The 19,142-nt window shown below is 33.8% G+C and overlaps 1 protein-coding gene across 1 annotated transcript in view; it reads left to right on the top strand.

Annotated features, from left to right (window-relative positions):
• The window catches only part of SEMA3A (semaphorin 3A), a 296,356-nt gene that overhangs the window by 88,612 nt on the left and 188,602 nt on the right, over window positions 1-19,142 (top strand). The window contains exon 3 of the mRNA XM_044677729.1: window positions 7,122-7,184. Coding sequence (XP_044533664.1) covers window positions 7,122-7,184 — 63 coding nt within the window. The remainder of the gene's footprint in view (window positions 1-7,121; window positions 7,185-19,142) is intronic.

The raw sequence follows: 19,142 nt of genomic DNA, 5'->3' as shown, positions 1-19,142 counted from the left end.
AGCAGAAGTTTCCTTATTTGCAAAATGCAAATAATAATTGTATCTATTCTCAGCATTGTTGTGAGGATCCAGTGAGATAAAATTTGTATTGTGCTTTGCAAATCTTACCACACTATGCAAACTTTATTGTTGTAATAACCAGATAGAGTTCTATTGTGAATAATATATTTCTAATCAGATTTTACATACTATTGATTATAGGGCAGAAAATGCAAATTATTTAAGATTATTCAACCCTTTTTCTCTTTTGGACTGTATGCACTATGCTTGGGTTAAAAAAGGGACTTTTCATTAGTAGTTTAACTTAGAGGAAGAGGAGCATACCCTGAGAAATCGTAGGCATTTTCTTAGTGGCTTGTGGGATAGTTTGGACTTTCTTAGTGCTACTTTTCTAGAGAATATATGAGAAGAGAAGGGATGAAAACAGAGTAGTAGTAATTTCCTTTCTGGAATTCTGTGCCTATTGTCATGGAAACTGGAAAGGCTTTTTCAGCACTGGGGTGGGAATTGACATAACCATGATCCTTCTATGTTGTGTCCAAAAGGAATGGAAATGGTATCCTTTATTTTCTTAGTATCTGGAATAGTAAGTGTTACCAGGCTGTGGCTAGAATGAAGTCAGGTTAAAGGAAAAGAATCATTAGAGAGTTAGCATATAGAATTGTGTTTCTATGTATATGACACTGACACCACCCTTCCTGGACTAAGTTCTTTACTGTTGGATGCCTTTGTTCTCATCTTCTTCTCCTTTGTACTACATTGTGGTGATGTGTGCATTTGCCCATTTATCCACCTCATTGCAAGCCTCCTTGAGAGTAGGACGTACTATGAATTGCCTTGTATACCTAGTATTGGAAATAATTCTTTTATTCATTAATTCTAAATATATATGTACATATATATTTAGACAGTTATTGTTTAAATAGACAATTAAATTTAGACAAAATTAGACAATTAAACTATATATTTATATATAGTTTGCCTACTTCCGAGATAGATGGTATTCATCAGTCATTAAGCATTTATAAAGTGCCTGCTATATGTCAGACACTATGCTAAGCCTTGTGGATACGAAATGAGACAAAAAATAGTCCATGCCTCCAAGGAGCTCAGATGAACAAAATATCATATTTTCCTTTAAGGAAGTTAAAGCCTAAAAAAAAGAGATAAGTAATATACACATTTGGTTCTGAGTTACTACACTCCGAAGAATCCCTCCTTCCCACTCCCAACTCCAGATGTTACACCATCTTCTTTTTCTCTGAGGGATATCATGTATTTACCACTTTAAAATTTGTCATAGTATTGCCAGCCTTCTTGTTGACGATGGCTCTGGAATATTTGAACCTGGATTTTCTGGAGACAGTGACCTCTAGGCTGTATTCCCTTCCATTTTGGAATGTCCCTAACATGTAGTATGATGGTTGGTATGACCTTGAAAGACAGTGACATGGAGGAAAGCACCAAACAATAAAGATAAGGTGATCCTGAGGTCACCTATTTAATATATTATTGTCACCAACTGGGACAAGTTGGGAGATCTGGCTCCATATTTTCTAAATTTAGTTCCACTGTAGAAGATCATCCTGTGTTACTCAAATAAGCCATCCACACTCCCCAACAAAACTCTCAAAGCCAATAGAGGAGGAAAATTACATATATTCACATATGATGATCAAGACTTTCAGTACTCTAGCCACAGATGTTGTCATCCAGATTGTACTCTCCTTATATATTTCTGGTGATTCCATTGATATTATGATGGTGCAGTCCAAACTGCCCCCCCTCTCTCTAAATATATATATATTTGTTTACTCATTTATTCATTCATTTGTTTGTTTGTTTATTTTAAGAATATTCCCAACCTCAGGCCATCTTTCTTATGATTCTTCCTAGTAGTGACTTGAGGGAGTACCTCATGAAGTTCCTAAGGAAAACCATAGCATCCTTGACACAGCTGAAAAGGAAATTGTAGGTAAAATAAAAGAGGAATAGTGTTATGCTCTTGTCTAAGATTTTGAGAAGATAACCATTGCCATTTAGATCTTTTTTGTTGTTATTTAGTTGTTTTTCAGTTATATCTGACTCTTTGTGATTTCATTTTGGTTTTTCTTGGTAACAGTTTTAGAGTAATTTGTCATTTCCTTCTCCAGCTTATTTTATAGATGTGGAAACTGAGGCAAACAGGGTTAAGTGACTTGCCCAGAGTCACATAGCTGTTGTCTGAGCCAAATTTGAACTCAGATCTTCCTGATTCCAAACCTGATTCTCTATCCATTGTGCCACCTATCTGCCCCAGTTCTTTTCTAGAAAACAGCCATAGGCTTTTTGATAGTCAGGTCATGGCTATTAGTATCACCAACGTCAGAAATTTTCTTCCAACCATTTTTCTTAGGTATAGGACTTTATGGTTTCCATGACAATACTTATAATTCCATCATGAAGTTCAATGTTGACATCCATAAGGATCTGGATGCCAAAACCATATTGTCTGGTGGTGCTGACAAGACATCAAAAGAGATCATAGCCTAGCTCCAACACAAAGACAATTAAGAGCATTGCCCAGCTTTAGCACAAATATTGCCTTCTGGAAGATTCAACAGATGTGTTTTAGCAAAAAGGGATGCATTTAATATGGCTCATCCAGCACCCACAGCAAATGTTTCTGTACAGACTTTTGAGGTCTATTGTTGTTTTTGCTTTCCCCAAAGGATGCAACATATTGGCATGAATTAATTTGTTTTTGGTACCCTTAAAGTGGAAAAATAAAGTTGAAGAATAATATAGTGAAGGTAAATATCTCTAAAGTTCTATAGTTCATATTCAAGATTGTCATTGTACATTTAATATTTATTCCAAATAATGTGTAAAGCATTGTTCCAGAGTGTTACTTGTTTCTATCAAGGCTGCCCTGCTTTACAAAAGGAACTAGTCATGAAAATTTGAACAAGGAGTTTTGAGGAGAGATGATGTAATTGATACATATTATATGATCTTAAAAAATCTTTTGATATCAGTGTTAATACTTGTTCTTTTTTTTATATTGTCAGAGCTGTAATAACCTCACTTTCTCTCTCTAACCCCCAACAAGGATGTGAAAGAAGTCTTATTTCAGGCTCTCTGGGACTATAATGAAATTGGTGCTTTATCACTTTATGACTTTAGAAGAATTTAAAAACTGCTCATGTTAAAGAAATTTGGGGGAAAAAGCAAAGAACCCTGAATCTTTTTCATTTATTAGATTGTAAATGCTTTGAAATCAAAGAAGCTATTTTTTCTTAATGTTTGTTTCATAAGTTTTGTGGTAGAAAATACGAGAGTCTGTGATAAGTAAGACTTAGTTTTGAAGGTGCTTCAGTGCCAGATCAAGGAATATGGACTTTTTTTAGTAAATAATAGAGATACAGTGAAAAAATAAATGGAAATTAAGGGAGTTTAATATGGGAGTAGTACAGAGAATAGACTAGATAAACCAGAGAATGGAGACAAAGAAATCAGAGAGGAAACATAATCATTCATCTAATAAAGGCTTATACTTCCTACCTAATCATTATTTATCTTTATTAGATTACCATCACTCTCCTGCCCCATTAATATAGGTAAAACTGCAGAATTCTGTGCTGTGTCCTCTTTTCTTCTTTCTCTACTCTTTTTTTTGAAAAATTTTTAATTATCTTATCAATTCCTATTAATTCATAGAAGTAGACTTAGAACTAGAAAGGGCCTCAGAGGTCTTTTAACCTACCTCTATTATTTTATGAATAATAACTAGATAATACAGTAGATAGAATGGTGTCAGAATAACCTGAGTTCAAATGTGGCCTCAAACACATACTAGCTATGTGACCCTGGGCCCTGATTGTCACAGTTTCCTTATCTGTATAATTAGCTAGCAAAGCAAATGACAAACCACTCTGTTATCTTTGCCTTGAAAACCCTGAATGCAATCACAGAGTCAGGCATGACTGTACAAAAACAACAACATGATTTTATAAATGGGAAACTGAGAGCAAGAGGAATTAAAATACTTACACAGAATTGCTCCTAATCATATTTCAGAGGCAGGGTTTGAACCCAAGTATTCCTGACTTCACGTCCAGCACTCTTTCTAGGTCTCAATTAATTTAGAACAAAGAGTTGTACTAGTTCTATTAGAAGGCATGATAGAGAGTTAAAGAGTTTTAGGATGATGAGGAAGTGGAGACAGTGCAGTTAGTGGCAAAAGGAGTGAAAGAAAAATATTTCCAACCTTACTTTAGTAATGTTTTGTTTTAATTGGGGGAGGGCTTGTAAATAAAACTATAGACATTTTATTCTGTGTTTCAGCTCATTTACCACTAATTCCCATTTAAACAAATAAAGACTTATCAGACAATTAATCTTGTCAGAGGGACAAAAATCCTGGAAATGTTTGGAGATTGGGCAAGATGATCTCCAAAATCCTTTCCAACTTGAAATCTATGTTCCTGTGATACCTGCAATATTTAAAAGTCTGGATATGCAGGATAAATATCATAAATGTTTATAAATATTTGTGCTGCATTTACATATAAGACATCTTTTTTCCCAAGAACTCTTGAAATTGCTTGCACTTTTGCATGTCAGAAATTTTTTTTTTTCTGTATATTTTCCAGATAGTGTGTTTAGCTAAGTGACTGGCTTTAAATAATTGATTTCATTACAATGTGCTCTAGTTCATTTACATTTTACATTTATGTAAAGGAAAATAGATATGACAGAGTGATGGGATGAGAGGATGTGAATAAATTGTTTCTGGTAGGTCAGAGAAACTAGAAATGTTCAGGGAAAGAGAAGTAGGATTAGAAAATATACTATGGAGGTTCATATTCATTCATGTAATTTTTTACCTTGTCTATCACTTTCCCTCTTTTGATGATTATGAATTTTAATGTTTTAAATGAGCGTTGACCCAGTTCCTTCTTGATGGTCCTTGAACTGAGTACTTGCTTATTACTTGGAGATGTTGGGCCTTTTAGAGAATAGAATTGTTGACTGGCTAAAAAGGAAGTAGTCAGAATGTTTACAGTATGTTCTCAAAGAGCACAGGAGGATGGGGAAGAGAAAAATAAAAGGGAAGTTGAGTATGGTTGTTTATCAATAGAGTAGTGATCAACAACATGATTAGAAGGGAATATTATAAAAGTTGCATAATCTGTAACTCAATAAAATAAAAATAATGGTTTTGATCCCTAAATAGGTGATCCCTAAAGTCTACCTCCATGACCCTCCTCTCTGACATTTTATAGTTTCAGAAGAAAGGCCCCATGTGACTACTCTTATGAGAATGGTAGTGTAACCAATCATTGACAGATGTGTGGATTTTTTTATTTTATTTTTTTTATTTTTCCTAGTGGGCTGAAATGTTGTAAATGTAATCTCTTTAATGATATCAACTTAAGTGCTATCAGTGTTATTTTTAATGTACAAATTACTTAAATTAACCACACTATTGAAAACACTCTAATCTACATGAGAACAAATCATTGATTTTTGTATGACTACCTTTATTCTGGTTATTCTACTTAATTTCACAAAAAAATACAGAAAAAATTCTATTGATCATGGAAGCCAATCATATCTGTCTTTTGAAAAACTTTAGGCATTAAATAAGAATATTTGTGGCCTTCACAAAAAGCCTGGTTATGACTCATTTAGAAATGTCAGATAATGTCATATAACTGGTCATAATATTGGGTTATGTATGTGATATCCAACTGAAAAAATTAAAAAATCAAAATGAAATTAGAAATAGAATTTTAGTATAAATAAGAATCTTCTAGCAATCTGTAATTTAGAGTTAAACACATATTAACTTTGTCTTTGTAACATAAATATTCTAGATTTTAACTTTTTTAATATTACTTGACTTTAGTCTTGAGAGGCTATGTCTTCTGATGGATAGACAGACAGAAGAACCAAGGTCAAATCCTTCTTTTGCTATATACTTTTTGACCCTGGTCAAGTCACTTAACTTCTCTTTGTTAAGGGAACTTTCTAGTACTATAGATTCCAGAAAATGTTCTCAACAGAATTCCTAGGAGGAGTTTTTCTTATCTGATAGGATTTTATTTGAGTGTAATAATAGGTGCAGTCCTCTAACATGCTATAGATTCTTTGTATTTGTTTCATAATATCCTTTACTGAAACATTCAATAGAATATTGGCATAATTGCTTTGCATTTTGGGACATTTAAACCTGTCTTTTATTTATCAGATTAACTTTTGGGCAGTCCTGAGTTCACTAGACATTTGGTTAAATCATTATGTTATCTTTGGAGTGACTACATAGGTATTCTTCTACTGTATGGGTACAGTAAGGAAGACATAGTATAAAAAAAGTCCTCAATGCTACAGCATAATTAGTACCTTATTCATACCTTATTTCTCCCATTTCTCTAATTGTGTAAAATCCAAAATTATATATAAAAAGGAAAATCTTACAAAATAGCCTTTATTAGCCATAAGGTTTTTGGCATTTTAGTGTTCTTTAGAGATTAAAATGAAGTTAGGATGATATTCTTGTAATTTGTATTTTCAAAATCAAATATAGATGAAGAAGGAACTGTTCACCTAGGTTTGGAGGACCAACCTAGGTAACTTCATAGTGACTTATCTTTAGGGTCATTTCATGCCAAATCATTTTTCTACTATACTGAATAATAATTTTTTAACTGCATAGTAATGATGAATTAAATGAAGAACATAGTGGTCAAATTTTATCTATATTAAAGGGGAATAAATTTCAAATGGCTGAAGTACTGGGGAAAGGAGAAGAAATTGTATAATTAGAGGCAGCAATAACGTTTGCATGCAATTATAATTCCAGCCACCTGTCTATATTCACTTTTCCTAAAAAATGAAATGAAATAAATTAACAAAATCTGAATTAAATATCTTAATATATTATAGTATGTAGAGAGATATCTCAATAGGAACTTGAAACACTAAGAAAGGGCGATAATTCCATGCATCTTGTCTGTTTTTGATGCTGTATTGATTGATCTTGGCCACATCAGTTTGGACTTCAGAAGTTATTTGTGATTTTAAGTGAAACTTCCTTCCAAGCAGCACCAAAGTAATCTTTTTTTCTCTGCTTTTAGATTGCATGGCCAGTTTCTCATACTCGAAGGGACGAGTGCAAGTGGGCTGGAAAAGATATTTTGGTAAGCAACAAATTTTAAAAATTATATTAGAAAACAAATAAGCAATTTGCAATCTTGTGTATACTGATTTTGTGATTTTCAGTTTATACATTTATTTTTCTTTTGTGCTTTTACACTTAGATTCCACATATCTCTCTAATTTGCAATTGTGGAAATACTGAAGATAATTACAAAGGTTATGGAATTGACTATCAATAAGAAATCCTCAAAAGGAACAAATATATAATATTTGTTTAAATAATGAACATGATATCCCTGGGATGTTATCTATGTTGGTCCTACCTATATTTATTAGGAAGTAAGTCACCTTTGTTGGATAATCTGTTGTTAATATTTTCAGTAAACAGCTCAGGAGACCCAATCAATATAGTTAGCCTCAATTGGTCTTCATGGTTAGCAGCAATCATGACAGCAAGATCTGTTATGCAGGAAGTTAGATAGGGTCAGAGTTATAGATGGGCTTTTTGTCTTCAAGTACACCTGCATCTGCAAAACTTCTGAGGGGTAATTTATGATTTTGGAAATTTCCTTTGTTTTTCTTTGATCTTGAATTTCCTTTGATTTTGAAATGGCCTAGCCAAGGGCAAATGTTTAAGAAGCATGATTGGAAAAATGTAGGTATGTTTGCATATGTGCATATGTATGTATACACACACATATATATGTATATGCCTGTGTCTATGTATTAGATAAAACAATTGCTGATTAACTAGTTTGCAGAATTTTCCATAAATATACAATAAATATAATTGTATATGTAATGTATGAATTAAGCATAAATAAAATGAATATAATTTAATGTATAAAACTATATATGAATATATAAAATAAATTAGAAAAGGTACACATGTGCGTATTCTTCAGACTCCATTGATATTTGATTTCACCAATGAGAACTTCATATATGAAGCTTGAAAAAAATGTCATAATTCTATAAATTGAATAATAGAGTATTAGCCAAAAATCTAGCTTTCAACAAGGAGTATTACCTTTAAGGTATATAAGACAGTGTCTCACAAAAGAATAGGTCTTCCATATATATTCTATATGTGTATATATGTATGTGCATATATATGTTAAATATTGTCCTTCTCTAGTGTGGGTTTGGAAAGGAGGGAAACAGCTTGAAACTCAACTAACAAAAACAATAATTAATAATAAAAAGAAAGGAAAAGAAATAGTCCTGAGTGTGAAGCAAGGGGAATTTAGGTTAAAATGCCAAATTTGTACATGTATTGACTGAGTGTAAGCAAGATCTTACAGTCGTTGCCCTTGATATCAAAAGTGCACAGATGCTGGCTCCAGCAGGCTCTCAAAATGATTGTAATTCTGATATGAATTTTCATTGTGAACATTTACACTTTCAAAATCATCAGGCTACATAAATATTAGACTTTGATTTGTTTCATTCACTGTCTAGACTAGACTAAAAGAAGTGATAGAGAAAATATAGATGATGCAGTGTTAAACTTAAAAGTATATTGGATTGCAATTTTTTTTCTACAGAGCTGCTTTCCACATACCCTTATTTTAGCTGCATGTGAAGAGCTGGGATTAGATTTTGGGATTCTGTTTAACGTTCATATCTCAAATATAAAACTATGACCTATTTGACTGTCAAACACATAAATTATGTTTGATATTCATAAGTTTCCTTTCATTTGACTCATTAGTATTCACAGTCATCCAGCTCATGAAATACTATAGGAATTATGTGACCTAACATTCTAGGAAAGTATAAAAATTCATATTTATTTAGCTTTCATAGGTCTAATTAATCTCACCAGCAGTCTATAGTTAGCAATTATGTTTCAAAGACAAACAATATGGCTTAAAAAAATCAAATGAAGATATTAGCATACCATAATGGATGCACAAGATGTATTTGTATTCATTTTCTCTAAATCTTCATTCATTATCTTTTTTTCTATCTTTCCTGACAGTTCTTCTTTTTTCACTTTATTTGTTCTTTCTTTATTCTTTTTTGCTATTTTCCCTTTTCTTGAATCTGTTATTCATTGAGTATTTGACATGTGAATGATGGTCCTTAGGTCAATACTGAAATTTAATGGATTATGTTCATAACCACAACTTATTATGGTCCAATGTAGTTGTAAAGTCTGGTGTGATGGGTATTGGACTTGGGGTAAGAGGAACACTAGTTCATCACACTTTCTTGAATTTATGCAGTTACCAGAAGCAACTCACTTAATTTCCCTATGCCTCAACTCTAGCTCCAGAACTTTAGCAGTGCTGTTTTATCATCTATAAAACAGAGGTAATAATAGACATACTGCCTGGGTTGTTGTTGGGATTAAATGAGATAATATCTGTCAAACACTTTGCAAATTATTGTGTGTCAGCTAAGGGGGGTTAGGTGGGTTTGGGGGAGAGGGAAAGAACATGAAATATGTAACTAGGGGGAAATATTCAAAATTTAAATTTAAAAAATTAAAAAACACTTTGCAAACTATAAAATTCTAAATAAATTCTACGATGCTTTTATTATCACCTGATTCCCAATGAATGAGGATATTATTCTCAAAAAAGGGTAGAGTGAACCATGTCAGTGTCCTTCCTAGATGCTTACAGTGTGATTGAATGATAATGAGATGATTTTTCTTGTTCACTTTATGGAAATAGGATTCATTAGAAGAGCCTCACCTCACATTTATGAATTCATTTCATGAATAAGCTCACTTGTATATGTTGTAAAATCCATCAGCTCTTGTCAACATCTTCCCCTAGCTATTATCATTTCTTCCCTTCCCTGTGCCCTAGTCCTAGAATACTTAGGAACTCTCTGGTTTAGGGTTTTTCCCTGCATCAAGCTGTCAGCCATGGAGTGGGCAGGCATTACATTCAGTAGCACCATGCTTTAGGAGAAATGGAATCAAGAAATAGAAAGACCGATGGTTTTAGATGCAAGTGTTCTAGGTTCAGGTTTCACTTCAGAGTCTCCATTAGGGGATGTGTGAAATGGGAGTGATGTATTTTGTCCTAAAGATAGGGAACTCATTGAGGACAGGAGCTGTCTTTTACCTTTATTTATATTCCCCAGCACTTTCCTACTTAACTGACACATAGGAGGTACTCAATAAATGTTTATTGACTGATTCTTGCATAATGTTTGTGAGGAAAAATCATTGTAAATGAACAAATATTAAATATGTGAGATGTTGCTATTTCAGCAAGTGCCTCATTAGTCTGGGTGTAAAGAGCCTCACTTACCTCATAGTAAACTGAGGCTATAAAACATTTCTGTGTTTTAGTTCATATAACCTGCAGTTTATGCTAGGCAGATACTTACTAGCTGTGAGACTGGCCAAGTCACATCACCTCTTCCAACTTTAGTTTCGTCATTTATAAAATGGGGATATTAGTATCCACTTGCCAGGATTGCTAAAATATTATTTTAATATTACACAATTAATTAGTTAATTAATTGAAGTGATTTGATTGTTATTTGTATAATAAATAAAATAATAAAAATTAATATTATTTAACATAAAATGTTAAAATAAATAATATGTGCAATGCACTTTGCAAAATGTAAAGTACTATCTGCATACTAGCGATTATTATTTTTTGTTACATTTAAAGCACCTGCATTTAATGTGTTAAAATTGTAAATTGAATTGGTAGTGGGGTGATGCATTGGACAAAGTCTTGAATTTGCATAAAGCCTCTATCTATATAACCCTCAGTCATTTCTCTGCCCTCAGCATCCATTTCTGAGACAGTAGAACTCAATGTACATTAGGATCACTTTAGTCTCTAATTCTATTATCCTAGCAGCCAACAATTGAGTCATCACTTTCAAAATATAGAGAAGGAAGAAGAGTTGGTAAAGTGGTCAGTAAAATCCCTTACTCTATACTGGAGGGTATCTTACTGTCAGAAATAGAACAAATTTGAAAATGAAGAAAGAAAAAAAAATCCTTTCTAGGATATAAAAGGAACATAATATTTGAAGGTGTGAAACATGTGATTTAATATTATTTCTAATAAAGGTCATGGGAAGGAATCTTAACTTAAGTTTAGACTGAGTTTGAACAGGAAATCCAGAAGCTAAATTCAAATAAATGAGAAACCAACTTCCACCAAGGACTAGTGATTCTAGGATTCTGGGCTGAACAAAATTGTACTGACAAATAGTGGATGATGATCAATATCAGGTGTGCATGTGTATGTGTGTGTTTGGGGGACAAGGGAGTTGTCTTTTCAGAAGTCTTGCCAGAAAATATTTATCTAAATTATAGACATCTTGAGAGAATATTTCTGGGCTCTGTAACTCATCAGTTCTGTTTTTGTATTCTAAAGTTTGTTTTACTTTACTTTCTCCTTTACTTACCTAGTAAAATTCCTTCAGAAAGTTTACCTTTTTTTCTCAGTTGAATTAAGGGAAGAAGAGAATGTTCAGCACTTAATTAATGCTTGAGAATTTGATAGAATTTGAACTCACATCTTCCTGACCCATTTTGCCTTTAGTCTGCCTTGCCATTCTAAGCTGGAATAAAAAGGGAGAATTTTACTGGCATTGTCTACAAACCTGATAGATTTTAGATCTTTAAAAAGTCATATACCAGAATGGAAAGTACATTCGACTTATAATGAGAACTTGGATTCTAGTCCTGTCTACACTCATGAGAGTACAAGTTTAGACGAATCATTTAATCTCTCTGCACTTCAGTTGCCCATCTATAATTTAAGAATAAAGAGAGCTACTTATTTCACAGGATTGTTGTAAAGATTAAATGGGATAATGTGTGTGAAAATGCCTTGAAAAGTGTGAAGTAATTTTCAAATATAATGTGTGAAGAATAAAATGATTAAAAAAAACAGCCTACTTAGACATATTTGTTGAGGGAACTTGACAATCAGTACAGATTTCATAGAGCTAAGCTAAAAGGAACTAACAAATACTGATATTCCAAGTTTGACACAGCAATAATCACTATCATAGCTATTATTTCTTATAATTATTTTTGAAAAGGTAGCAGGTTACTGCCCCAGCCAGTTAAAACAGAATCCGAAAAATATTCTAAATCCAGTTGAAGGATAACATTCACACTCCTTTTGTGCGATTTCAATCTTTAGATGAAATCTATCTGCAAACATCCAAGGCAGAACTTTCTAATGAAATTAATACTCAGAAGAGAAGTAGACCATGGCCCTTAGCCTGCTGGGGAACATGGTGGTTTAGCAGAAGGCTTGGCTTTCCATCCAGATTCTTTTGGCCAAAAAGGACAGAACAATGCTGCCAATCCATTTGAGAAAGATTTGTGGCTGATTCCGATTTTTAGTGTCAATCTTCCTGTCATTAGTATGAATAATAAGAAAATTTCTATGAAACACTCTGCTCCATTTCCAGGTGAAAGCATTGCTCCTGAAATATCTTGATCTTGTCTGTGAAAGAAAATGGAAATAAAGTGCTAATGCATTTATTTCTCTATTCATTTGAAGCAAAACATACCATAAAAGTTAAAGGCCATGCACCATCCCACCCTTCACCCCCAACATATTACTGAAGTTGTTCATTCTCTTGAATAATAATAAACAAAAAAAACCTTGAATAGTCGATTTGATCCAAGTATAGAATATATCAAGCCATGCATGCAATTCCCCCAGAATCTGGATTTTATAACAGGCACTAAAGTCAAATTTTGAACATATTTGATTTAATGATTAGCTGAGTTTGTTCCACCATGCAGACATTTGATATTATTTTGTATCTGTGCTTTCCAGAACTTGCCAAGATATAGTTCCCTATCTTATATAACAATTCTCATTTTGAACATCTGTAATTATTGATCTCAGGGGGCTGTCAATACTGAATCCTGAAGGGCTCTACTTATAGCCCAGGTGCAGTACAACAGCTGCACTGTGAGGCATGACCTTCACCCTGCCCTAAAGGTAACCTTAACCATGAAGCAAAAGATTTCCTTAAGGAAAAAAAAAAGAGGGGGAAGAGTGGCTAATTTGCTCTAGCTATCAGGCTGTCAAAAATATGTAGCCAGTCAAGCCAAACTTTTCCATTTTAGTTATGGAAACTTTGTGAATATACTTAGTTTTTAAGTACTGAAACTAAAATAAGCTGAAGTAGTCTAACTTAAACACATAATAAGAATCATAATGTAGTACAGAAGTGTCAAACTCGAGATGGGTGTGGTGGTAGTTAAAGTACAGCCAGAACCAGATAATAGGGAGGTTAAAAACCACTCCATAAAATAAATATAAATTCAATAAAATATAGATAATATTCTATTTTAAAACTAAGTCAATATAGACCAAGAGTTTATGTAAAGATTAGAGGGACTTTCTGTTTGAGTTGGGCACTCAAATACTTAAAAACTGTGTGACCCTGAACAAGTCATTTAGCCCTTTTGCCTCAGTTTCCTCATATGTAAAATGATCTGGGCAAGGAAATGACAAACTGCACCACTGTTTTTGCTAAGAAAACCCCAATTGGAGTCACAAGAGTCAGTCTATACCATTGATATAGAGGGTGATCTCAGAATCAGGAAGAAAAATTTGGGTTGTTCCCAACTCTTAACACATACTCGCAGTGAACTTTGAAAAATTGTTTTCCTTCCTTCCTTCCTTCCTTCCTTCCTTCCTTCCTTCCTTCCTTCCTTCCTTCTTTCCTTCCTTCCTTCTTCCTTTTATTTTAAAAGCAATTTATTTATTGAGAGTTATATTTTAGAAACAACTTTAAATGGAAGTGGTTATCAAGAAACTTTCCAAAAAAGTTTCTCAAAATAAATGGAATTTACTGAATTATAAACTGAAATTCTCCAGAGAAGCCAATGTTATCTATAGTTGTAATACTAAGGAAAAATAATGCTTAAAAATTGTTTACAAAGAGTTTTCAGCTTTCCTGGGATTTCTTTGTGTTTAAATTTTTAATATTATATTCTTAGTAACTATTCCATGACAAAAAATTTTAAATAAACATGCATAAAATTACATGCAAAACCACAAACTCCATATTATTTACAATCTGTTTAAAATGTGGATATTAAAATATGTGCTAATATATACATCCTCTGCTTTTGAGTTCCCTTTGGATTTTTTTTTTAAACCCTTGTACTTCGGTGTATTGTCTCATAGGTGGAAGATTGGTAAGGGTGGGCAATGGGGGTCAAGTAACTTGCCCAGGGTCACAGAGCTGGGAAGTGGCTGAGGCCGGGTTTGAACCTAGGACCTCCTGTCTCTAGGCCTGACTCTCTCTCCACTGAGCTACCCAGCTGCCCCCTTTGGATTTGTTTTTGATATTTTTTCTTTTGATTTTTTGGATGTTATTTTTTAATGTAATCATAGTGTGTGTTATTCTTTTTCTATTTTCTTCTCTTTTCATCTCTATGTATTTCCCTTATTTTATTTATATGTCCATTATTTACCATTTCTAATAATATAATATGTTCCATTATATTCAGATATGTCTTTTCAGCCATTTCTCCAAATCATTGAATTTGTTTTATTTCTAGTTATTTTTTCATTATAAGCAAAGCTTCCATAAGGATTTCTATACATACACAGCTTTTTACCCCATTAAAGCCTAATCCTAGTTATGGGAATTCCTTGATCAAAAAGCATGAACAGCTTTACAATTCTTAATGTATATTTCCAATTTTTTTCTAAAAACAGTTCATAGCTTCTCTAGCAATGTAATATTAGGCTTGTTTAAGCATATTCCTATTACCATTGGTTGTGATAAATGTTATCCACCTGGTTCTTAATTAACATACAGTAATAGGGCTATAGCTAGATTAGTCCTTAAGCAACAGACACAATCTTTTCCCAGGACCATACTCTTTCCAAAACCAAATCTTTCCAGCTTGGTCATACTCAGTGGAACTTTTCTTCCAATACTACAACTCCTCAATAATGCAAGACTACCACCATAGTATGATGAGCATTAAAGTAAACTTTTTCAGAATATTTATGTCCTCTACACTGCTGTCATCCCACCAGAAAATATTTTTGGATCATATCTATGCTTTAACTTAGATCTGCTACAAGCCTCATATAGGTGTGTGGAGGTTCTCCAGATACCTATTATATTGAATTTATATAAGTTTCTATTCATCTCTTTAAATTCTTCCTCATTTATATTTTGGTTAGATTTATCTAGTTCTGATATAGTAGATTACAGTCCTCTACTATATTATTTTTGTTATCTATTTCCATCTGTATCTCATTTAGTCCTTCCTTTAAAAATCTGGATGCTATAAGTCTTGGTACATACAGGTTCAATAATGATAATGTTTCAATATTCATAATACCCCCCCCACATAATGTAATTACTCTGTTCATTACTTCTAATTATATCCATTTTAGCCCCAACTCTGTTAGAGATCATATCCCTGCCTTCTCTGGAAAAGCTAAGGCATAATATATTCTGTTTCAGCCCCTCAACTTCACTCTATGTATATGTCTCATTTTCAATGTGTTTCTTTTAAACAACGTATTGTCAGGTACTTGTATTTGATTCTCTGTTATCTGCTTTCTTTCTATGGGTGAATTTGTCCCACTTATGCTTAATGTCATAGTAACTAGCTGTGTATTTCCATCTGCTCTCTTCCTCCTTATCCTCCTCTTCCTTTCTTTCCACTGTATCCTTCCTCAGATGTCCAATTTCCTTTGATCACTATGTCCCCAATTCATACTCCTTCCCACAAATCCTCCTTTATCCTGTCCCTCTTCCCTCCTAATTCCAAATTAGTCCACCTTTCCAAACGTCCTCTTTCCAATCTCTTCCCCCTTTCCTTTTAATTCTTATCCTATTAATATTTCCAGAAATCCCTTCCTTATCCCTACAACTGTATCTTCCTACTTCTTGATGTGAGTTTAATTCTAAAAATCCCTCCCCAATCTTGTCCTGAGTCCCTCCTTCATCCCCTTACCTTACCCCTCTGCCTCTTGATGGGTACTCTCCTCTAGATATCTCTCCCTCCCTTCCCTTTTCTTATCCTCTTGCCCTCTTTTCTTTAAATCACCATTCCTTCCCTTGTTTCCTCAATCCTCCTAGGGGACTCTAGGACCCTTCCTTATCCTATTTTCTTTTCCTTCTGTTTCTCTGTATTTTAAGAAGATTTTTTTCCTTCTGATTGTGTAGGTTGTTTTCTCTTTATCCCAGGTATAATGAGACTAGGGTTCTAGTACTACCAGCCCCCCTTCTCTTTTCTATAGCAGTTCCTCTACTTTTTCATCCTCCATATGAAATAGCCATCCCACTCTACCTTCTCATGATCCATTCCACTACTATTTGAGCTCATTTCATTCCATTCACCTCATCCTTGAATTTTCCATCCATATATTCCCCTTTAAATGCCCAGGCAATAATTCCATTCCCAGGGGCCATAGATGACATTTTCCCATACAAGAATTAAATAATCTGAATTTTGTGGTTGTTTATGATTAGTCTTACATTACCTTTGTATGTTTCTTATAGATCAAAGTTCTGCTGAGTTCTGGATTTTCCCCCCAAGAATAGTTGAAACTCCTTTAGTTAATTAAATATCCATTATTTACATTTTATAATTATGCTCAGATTTGCTGGATATATTATTCTTGATTGTAAGCTCATCTCCTTTGCTCTATAAATTCTGTTTTCCATATTCTGTATTCTTCTATTGTTGTTGTTACTGTCTTGTATTATTCTGACTGTGGCTCCAGATTATTTTTTTCTTGTTGCTTGTAGTATTTTCTCCTTAACCTAGGAGATATGGAATATAGCAATTGGACCTCTATGCATTATCCTCTTTGGGTTTCTTTGAGGCTATGACTGGTAGATTATTTCAATTTCTATTTCACCTACTAATTCTAGATTCTGGGGCTTGTTTCCTTGATAATTTCTTCGAGTATGGTGTCTAAATTCCTTTATTAATTGTAAATTTCTAGAATTCCAATCATTCTTATATTGTCTCTCCTTGATCTATTTTTTGTAAGTTATTTTGTGATAAGATGTTTCATATTTTTTATTATTTCATTCTTTTGATTTATCTTTATTATTTCTTGTTTTCTTAGGACATTGGTAGCTCCCCCTTTGCTAGTTCTAGTTCTTTTTTTAAATTTTTAATCCTAATATCTTTTATATATATCCTTCTATATTAATTTTTTATTTGTTACAGAGCTAGGCAATGGGGGTTAAGTGACTTGCCCAGGTTCATACAGCCAGGAAGTGTCTGAGGCCAGATTCAAACCTAGGACTTCCCGTCTCTAGGACTGCCTCTCAATCCACTGAGCCATCCAGCTGACCCCCGGTTCTAGTTGTTAATAAGTTATTTTCTTCTGTAAGTTTCTGGGTCTCTTTTTTATTTGGGTGATCTTTCTTTCATAATTTTTTTTGCATTGCTCTTATTTTTTTCCTAATTTTTTATCGACCTATCTCATTTGTTTTTTGAGGTTGTTTTTAGCTCTTCCAAAAACCTCTTTTGAGCTTGTGGCCACTAATTGTATTTCTTTGCTATTTTGGAAGTAGAAGTTTTTACTTCATTTTCCTCTGAGTTTGAGCCAAGGTTCCTCTGTCTCTAAAATAGCCATCAGTACTTGCGGTCTCTCTCATTTACTTCCTCATTTATTTTATTATTATTATTATTATTTTTAATTTTAGCAGGCAGGCCAGTAGACTTAATTATAGGATTTTTTTGCTAGAATCCCTTGGTTTCTAAGGTGCTAGGATATATTATTTCAGGTTTCAGGATTTTGTGTGTGTGTATGTGTGTGTTAATTTTTTTCTGGGATCCTGTTTAGTTATTCCACTTTTTATAGTCCAGAGTTGGAGCTGGTCCTTTGCTCAAATCCAGGCCATGATTGACCTTAGGTGCTCCAACCAGAGCCCATGGGCATTTTTGCCACTACAACTGCAAGCAGTCAATCTACCTTCCCCTGTGGCAACAGCTAGGGACTTTTTTCCTGGGAATTACTAAATTGATAGGGCCCCAGTCTCTCAGCAAACACACTAACTGGTACACATTCCTTCTTTACTTCTCCTTCTATATTGGCCCAACCTAAGATGGAGAAAGTGTCTAGCCCACTATTAGCAGTGAGGTCTGAGTTCTTGCCCTTAGAGCCTGGTGACCTCATTTTTGTGGTGTCCACTATTTCAATCCTGAGCTATGGGTGAGTGAGGGTTTCAGAAGGGCAGGAGAGGCCGCTGCTCCCAGGGACTTCAACCTACCAATTCCAATAACCTCAGCAATAGAAGTTTCAGGACTCGGCAAACCCCAAGAGTTTGCCAGTCCTGCCCCAAAGGGAATACCTTATTGATTCTACTCTGTTTCTATCCTCAGGGCTTTTGGCAAAGTGGTTTAAGCCAGGAATTTCAGAAACCTTCCTCCAACTCCTGTCTCTTTTGGGCACTTTTAGCAATGATTTTGTGGAGTTATTTTTGGTTGTTTGTGGAGGTATTAGGAGAGTGAAGAAGCTTCATGCTCTCCTCTGCCATCTTCCCATAATGCAGACATCACTTCACTTTTCAATGCTCCAAGAAAACATCTATGCTTCTAAATTGCAGAGAAGAAGAAAGTCCTCACTATGTATCCCTAACTATTGAAATCACAGGTTTGGTTAAAAAAAATAAAATAATACTATATTACAAATGATACCATTCTACTTTTAAGAAAGTTCTGAATACTCTTCAAGCACATATCTTCTTTCATTATAAGTAATTATATGCACATTCAGGTAATCATTTAAAAACTGAAAAGTATAGGTATACTAGAACCAAAAGCAATAAAAATACACATTCATACTTTTATTGTGGTTCAGTTGTTTTCAGAATAGTGTTCAACCCTTTGCGACCCCATTTGGGGTTTTCTTGGCAAATATGTTGGAATAATTTGCCATTTCCTTCTCTAGCTCATTTTACAGATGAGGAAACTGAAGCAAAAACTCTTAAGTGATTTGCCACAGGTCACACAGCTAAGAAATGTCTAAAGTCAGATTTGAATT

Source organism: Gracilinanus agilis, chromosome 5 (genome assembly GCF_016433145.1).
Source record: "Gracilinanus agilis isolate LMUSP501 chromosome 5, AgileGrace, whole genome shotgun sequence".
NCBI lineage: Eukaryota > Metazoa > Chordata > Mammalia > Didelphimorphia > Didelphidae > Gracilinanus > Gracilinanus agilis.
This window is presented reverse-complemented; position numbering and strand designations above follow the sequence as displayed.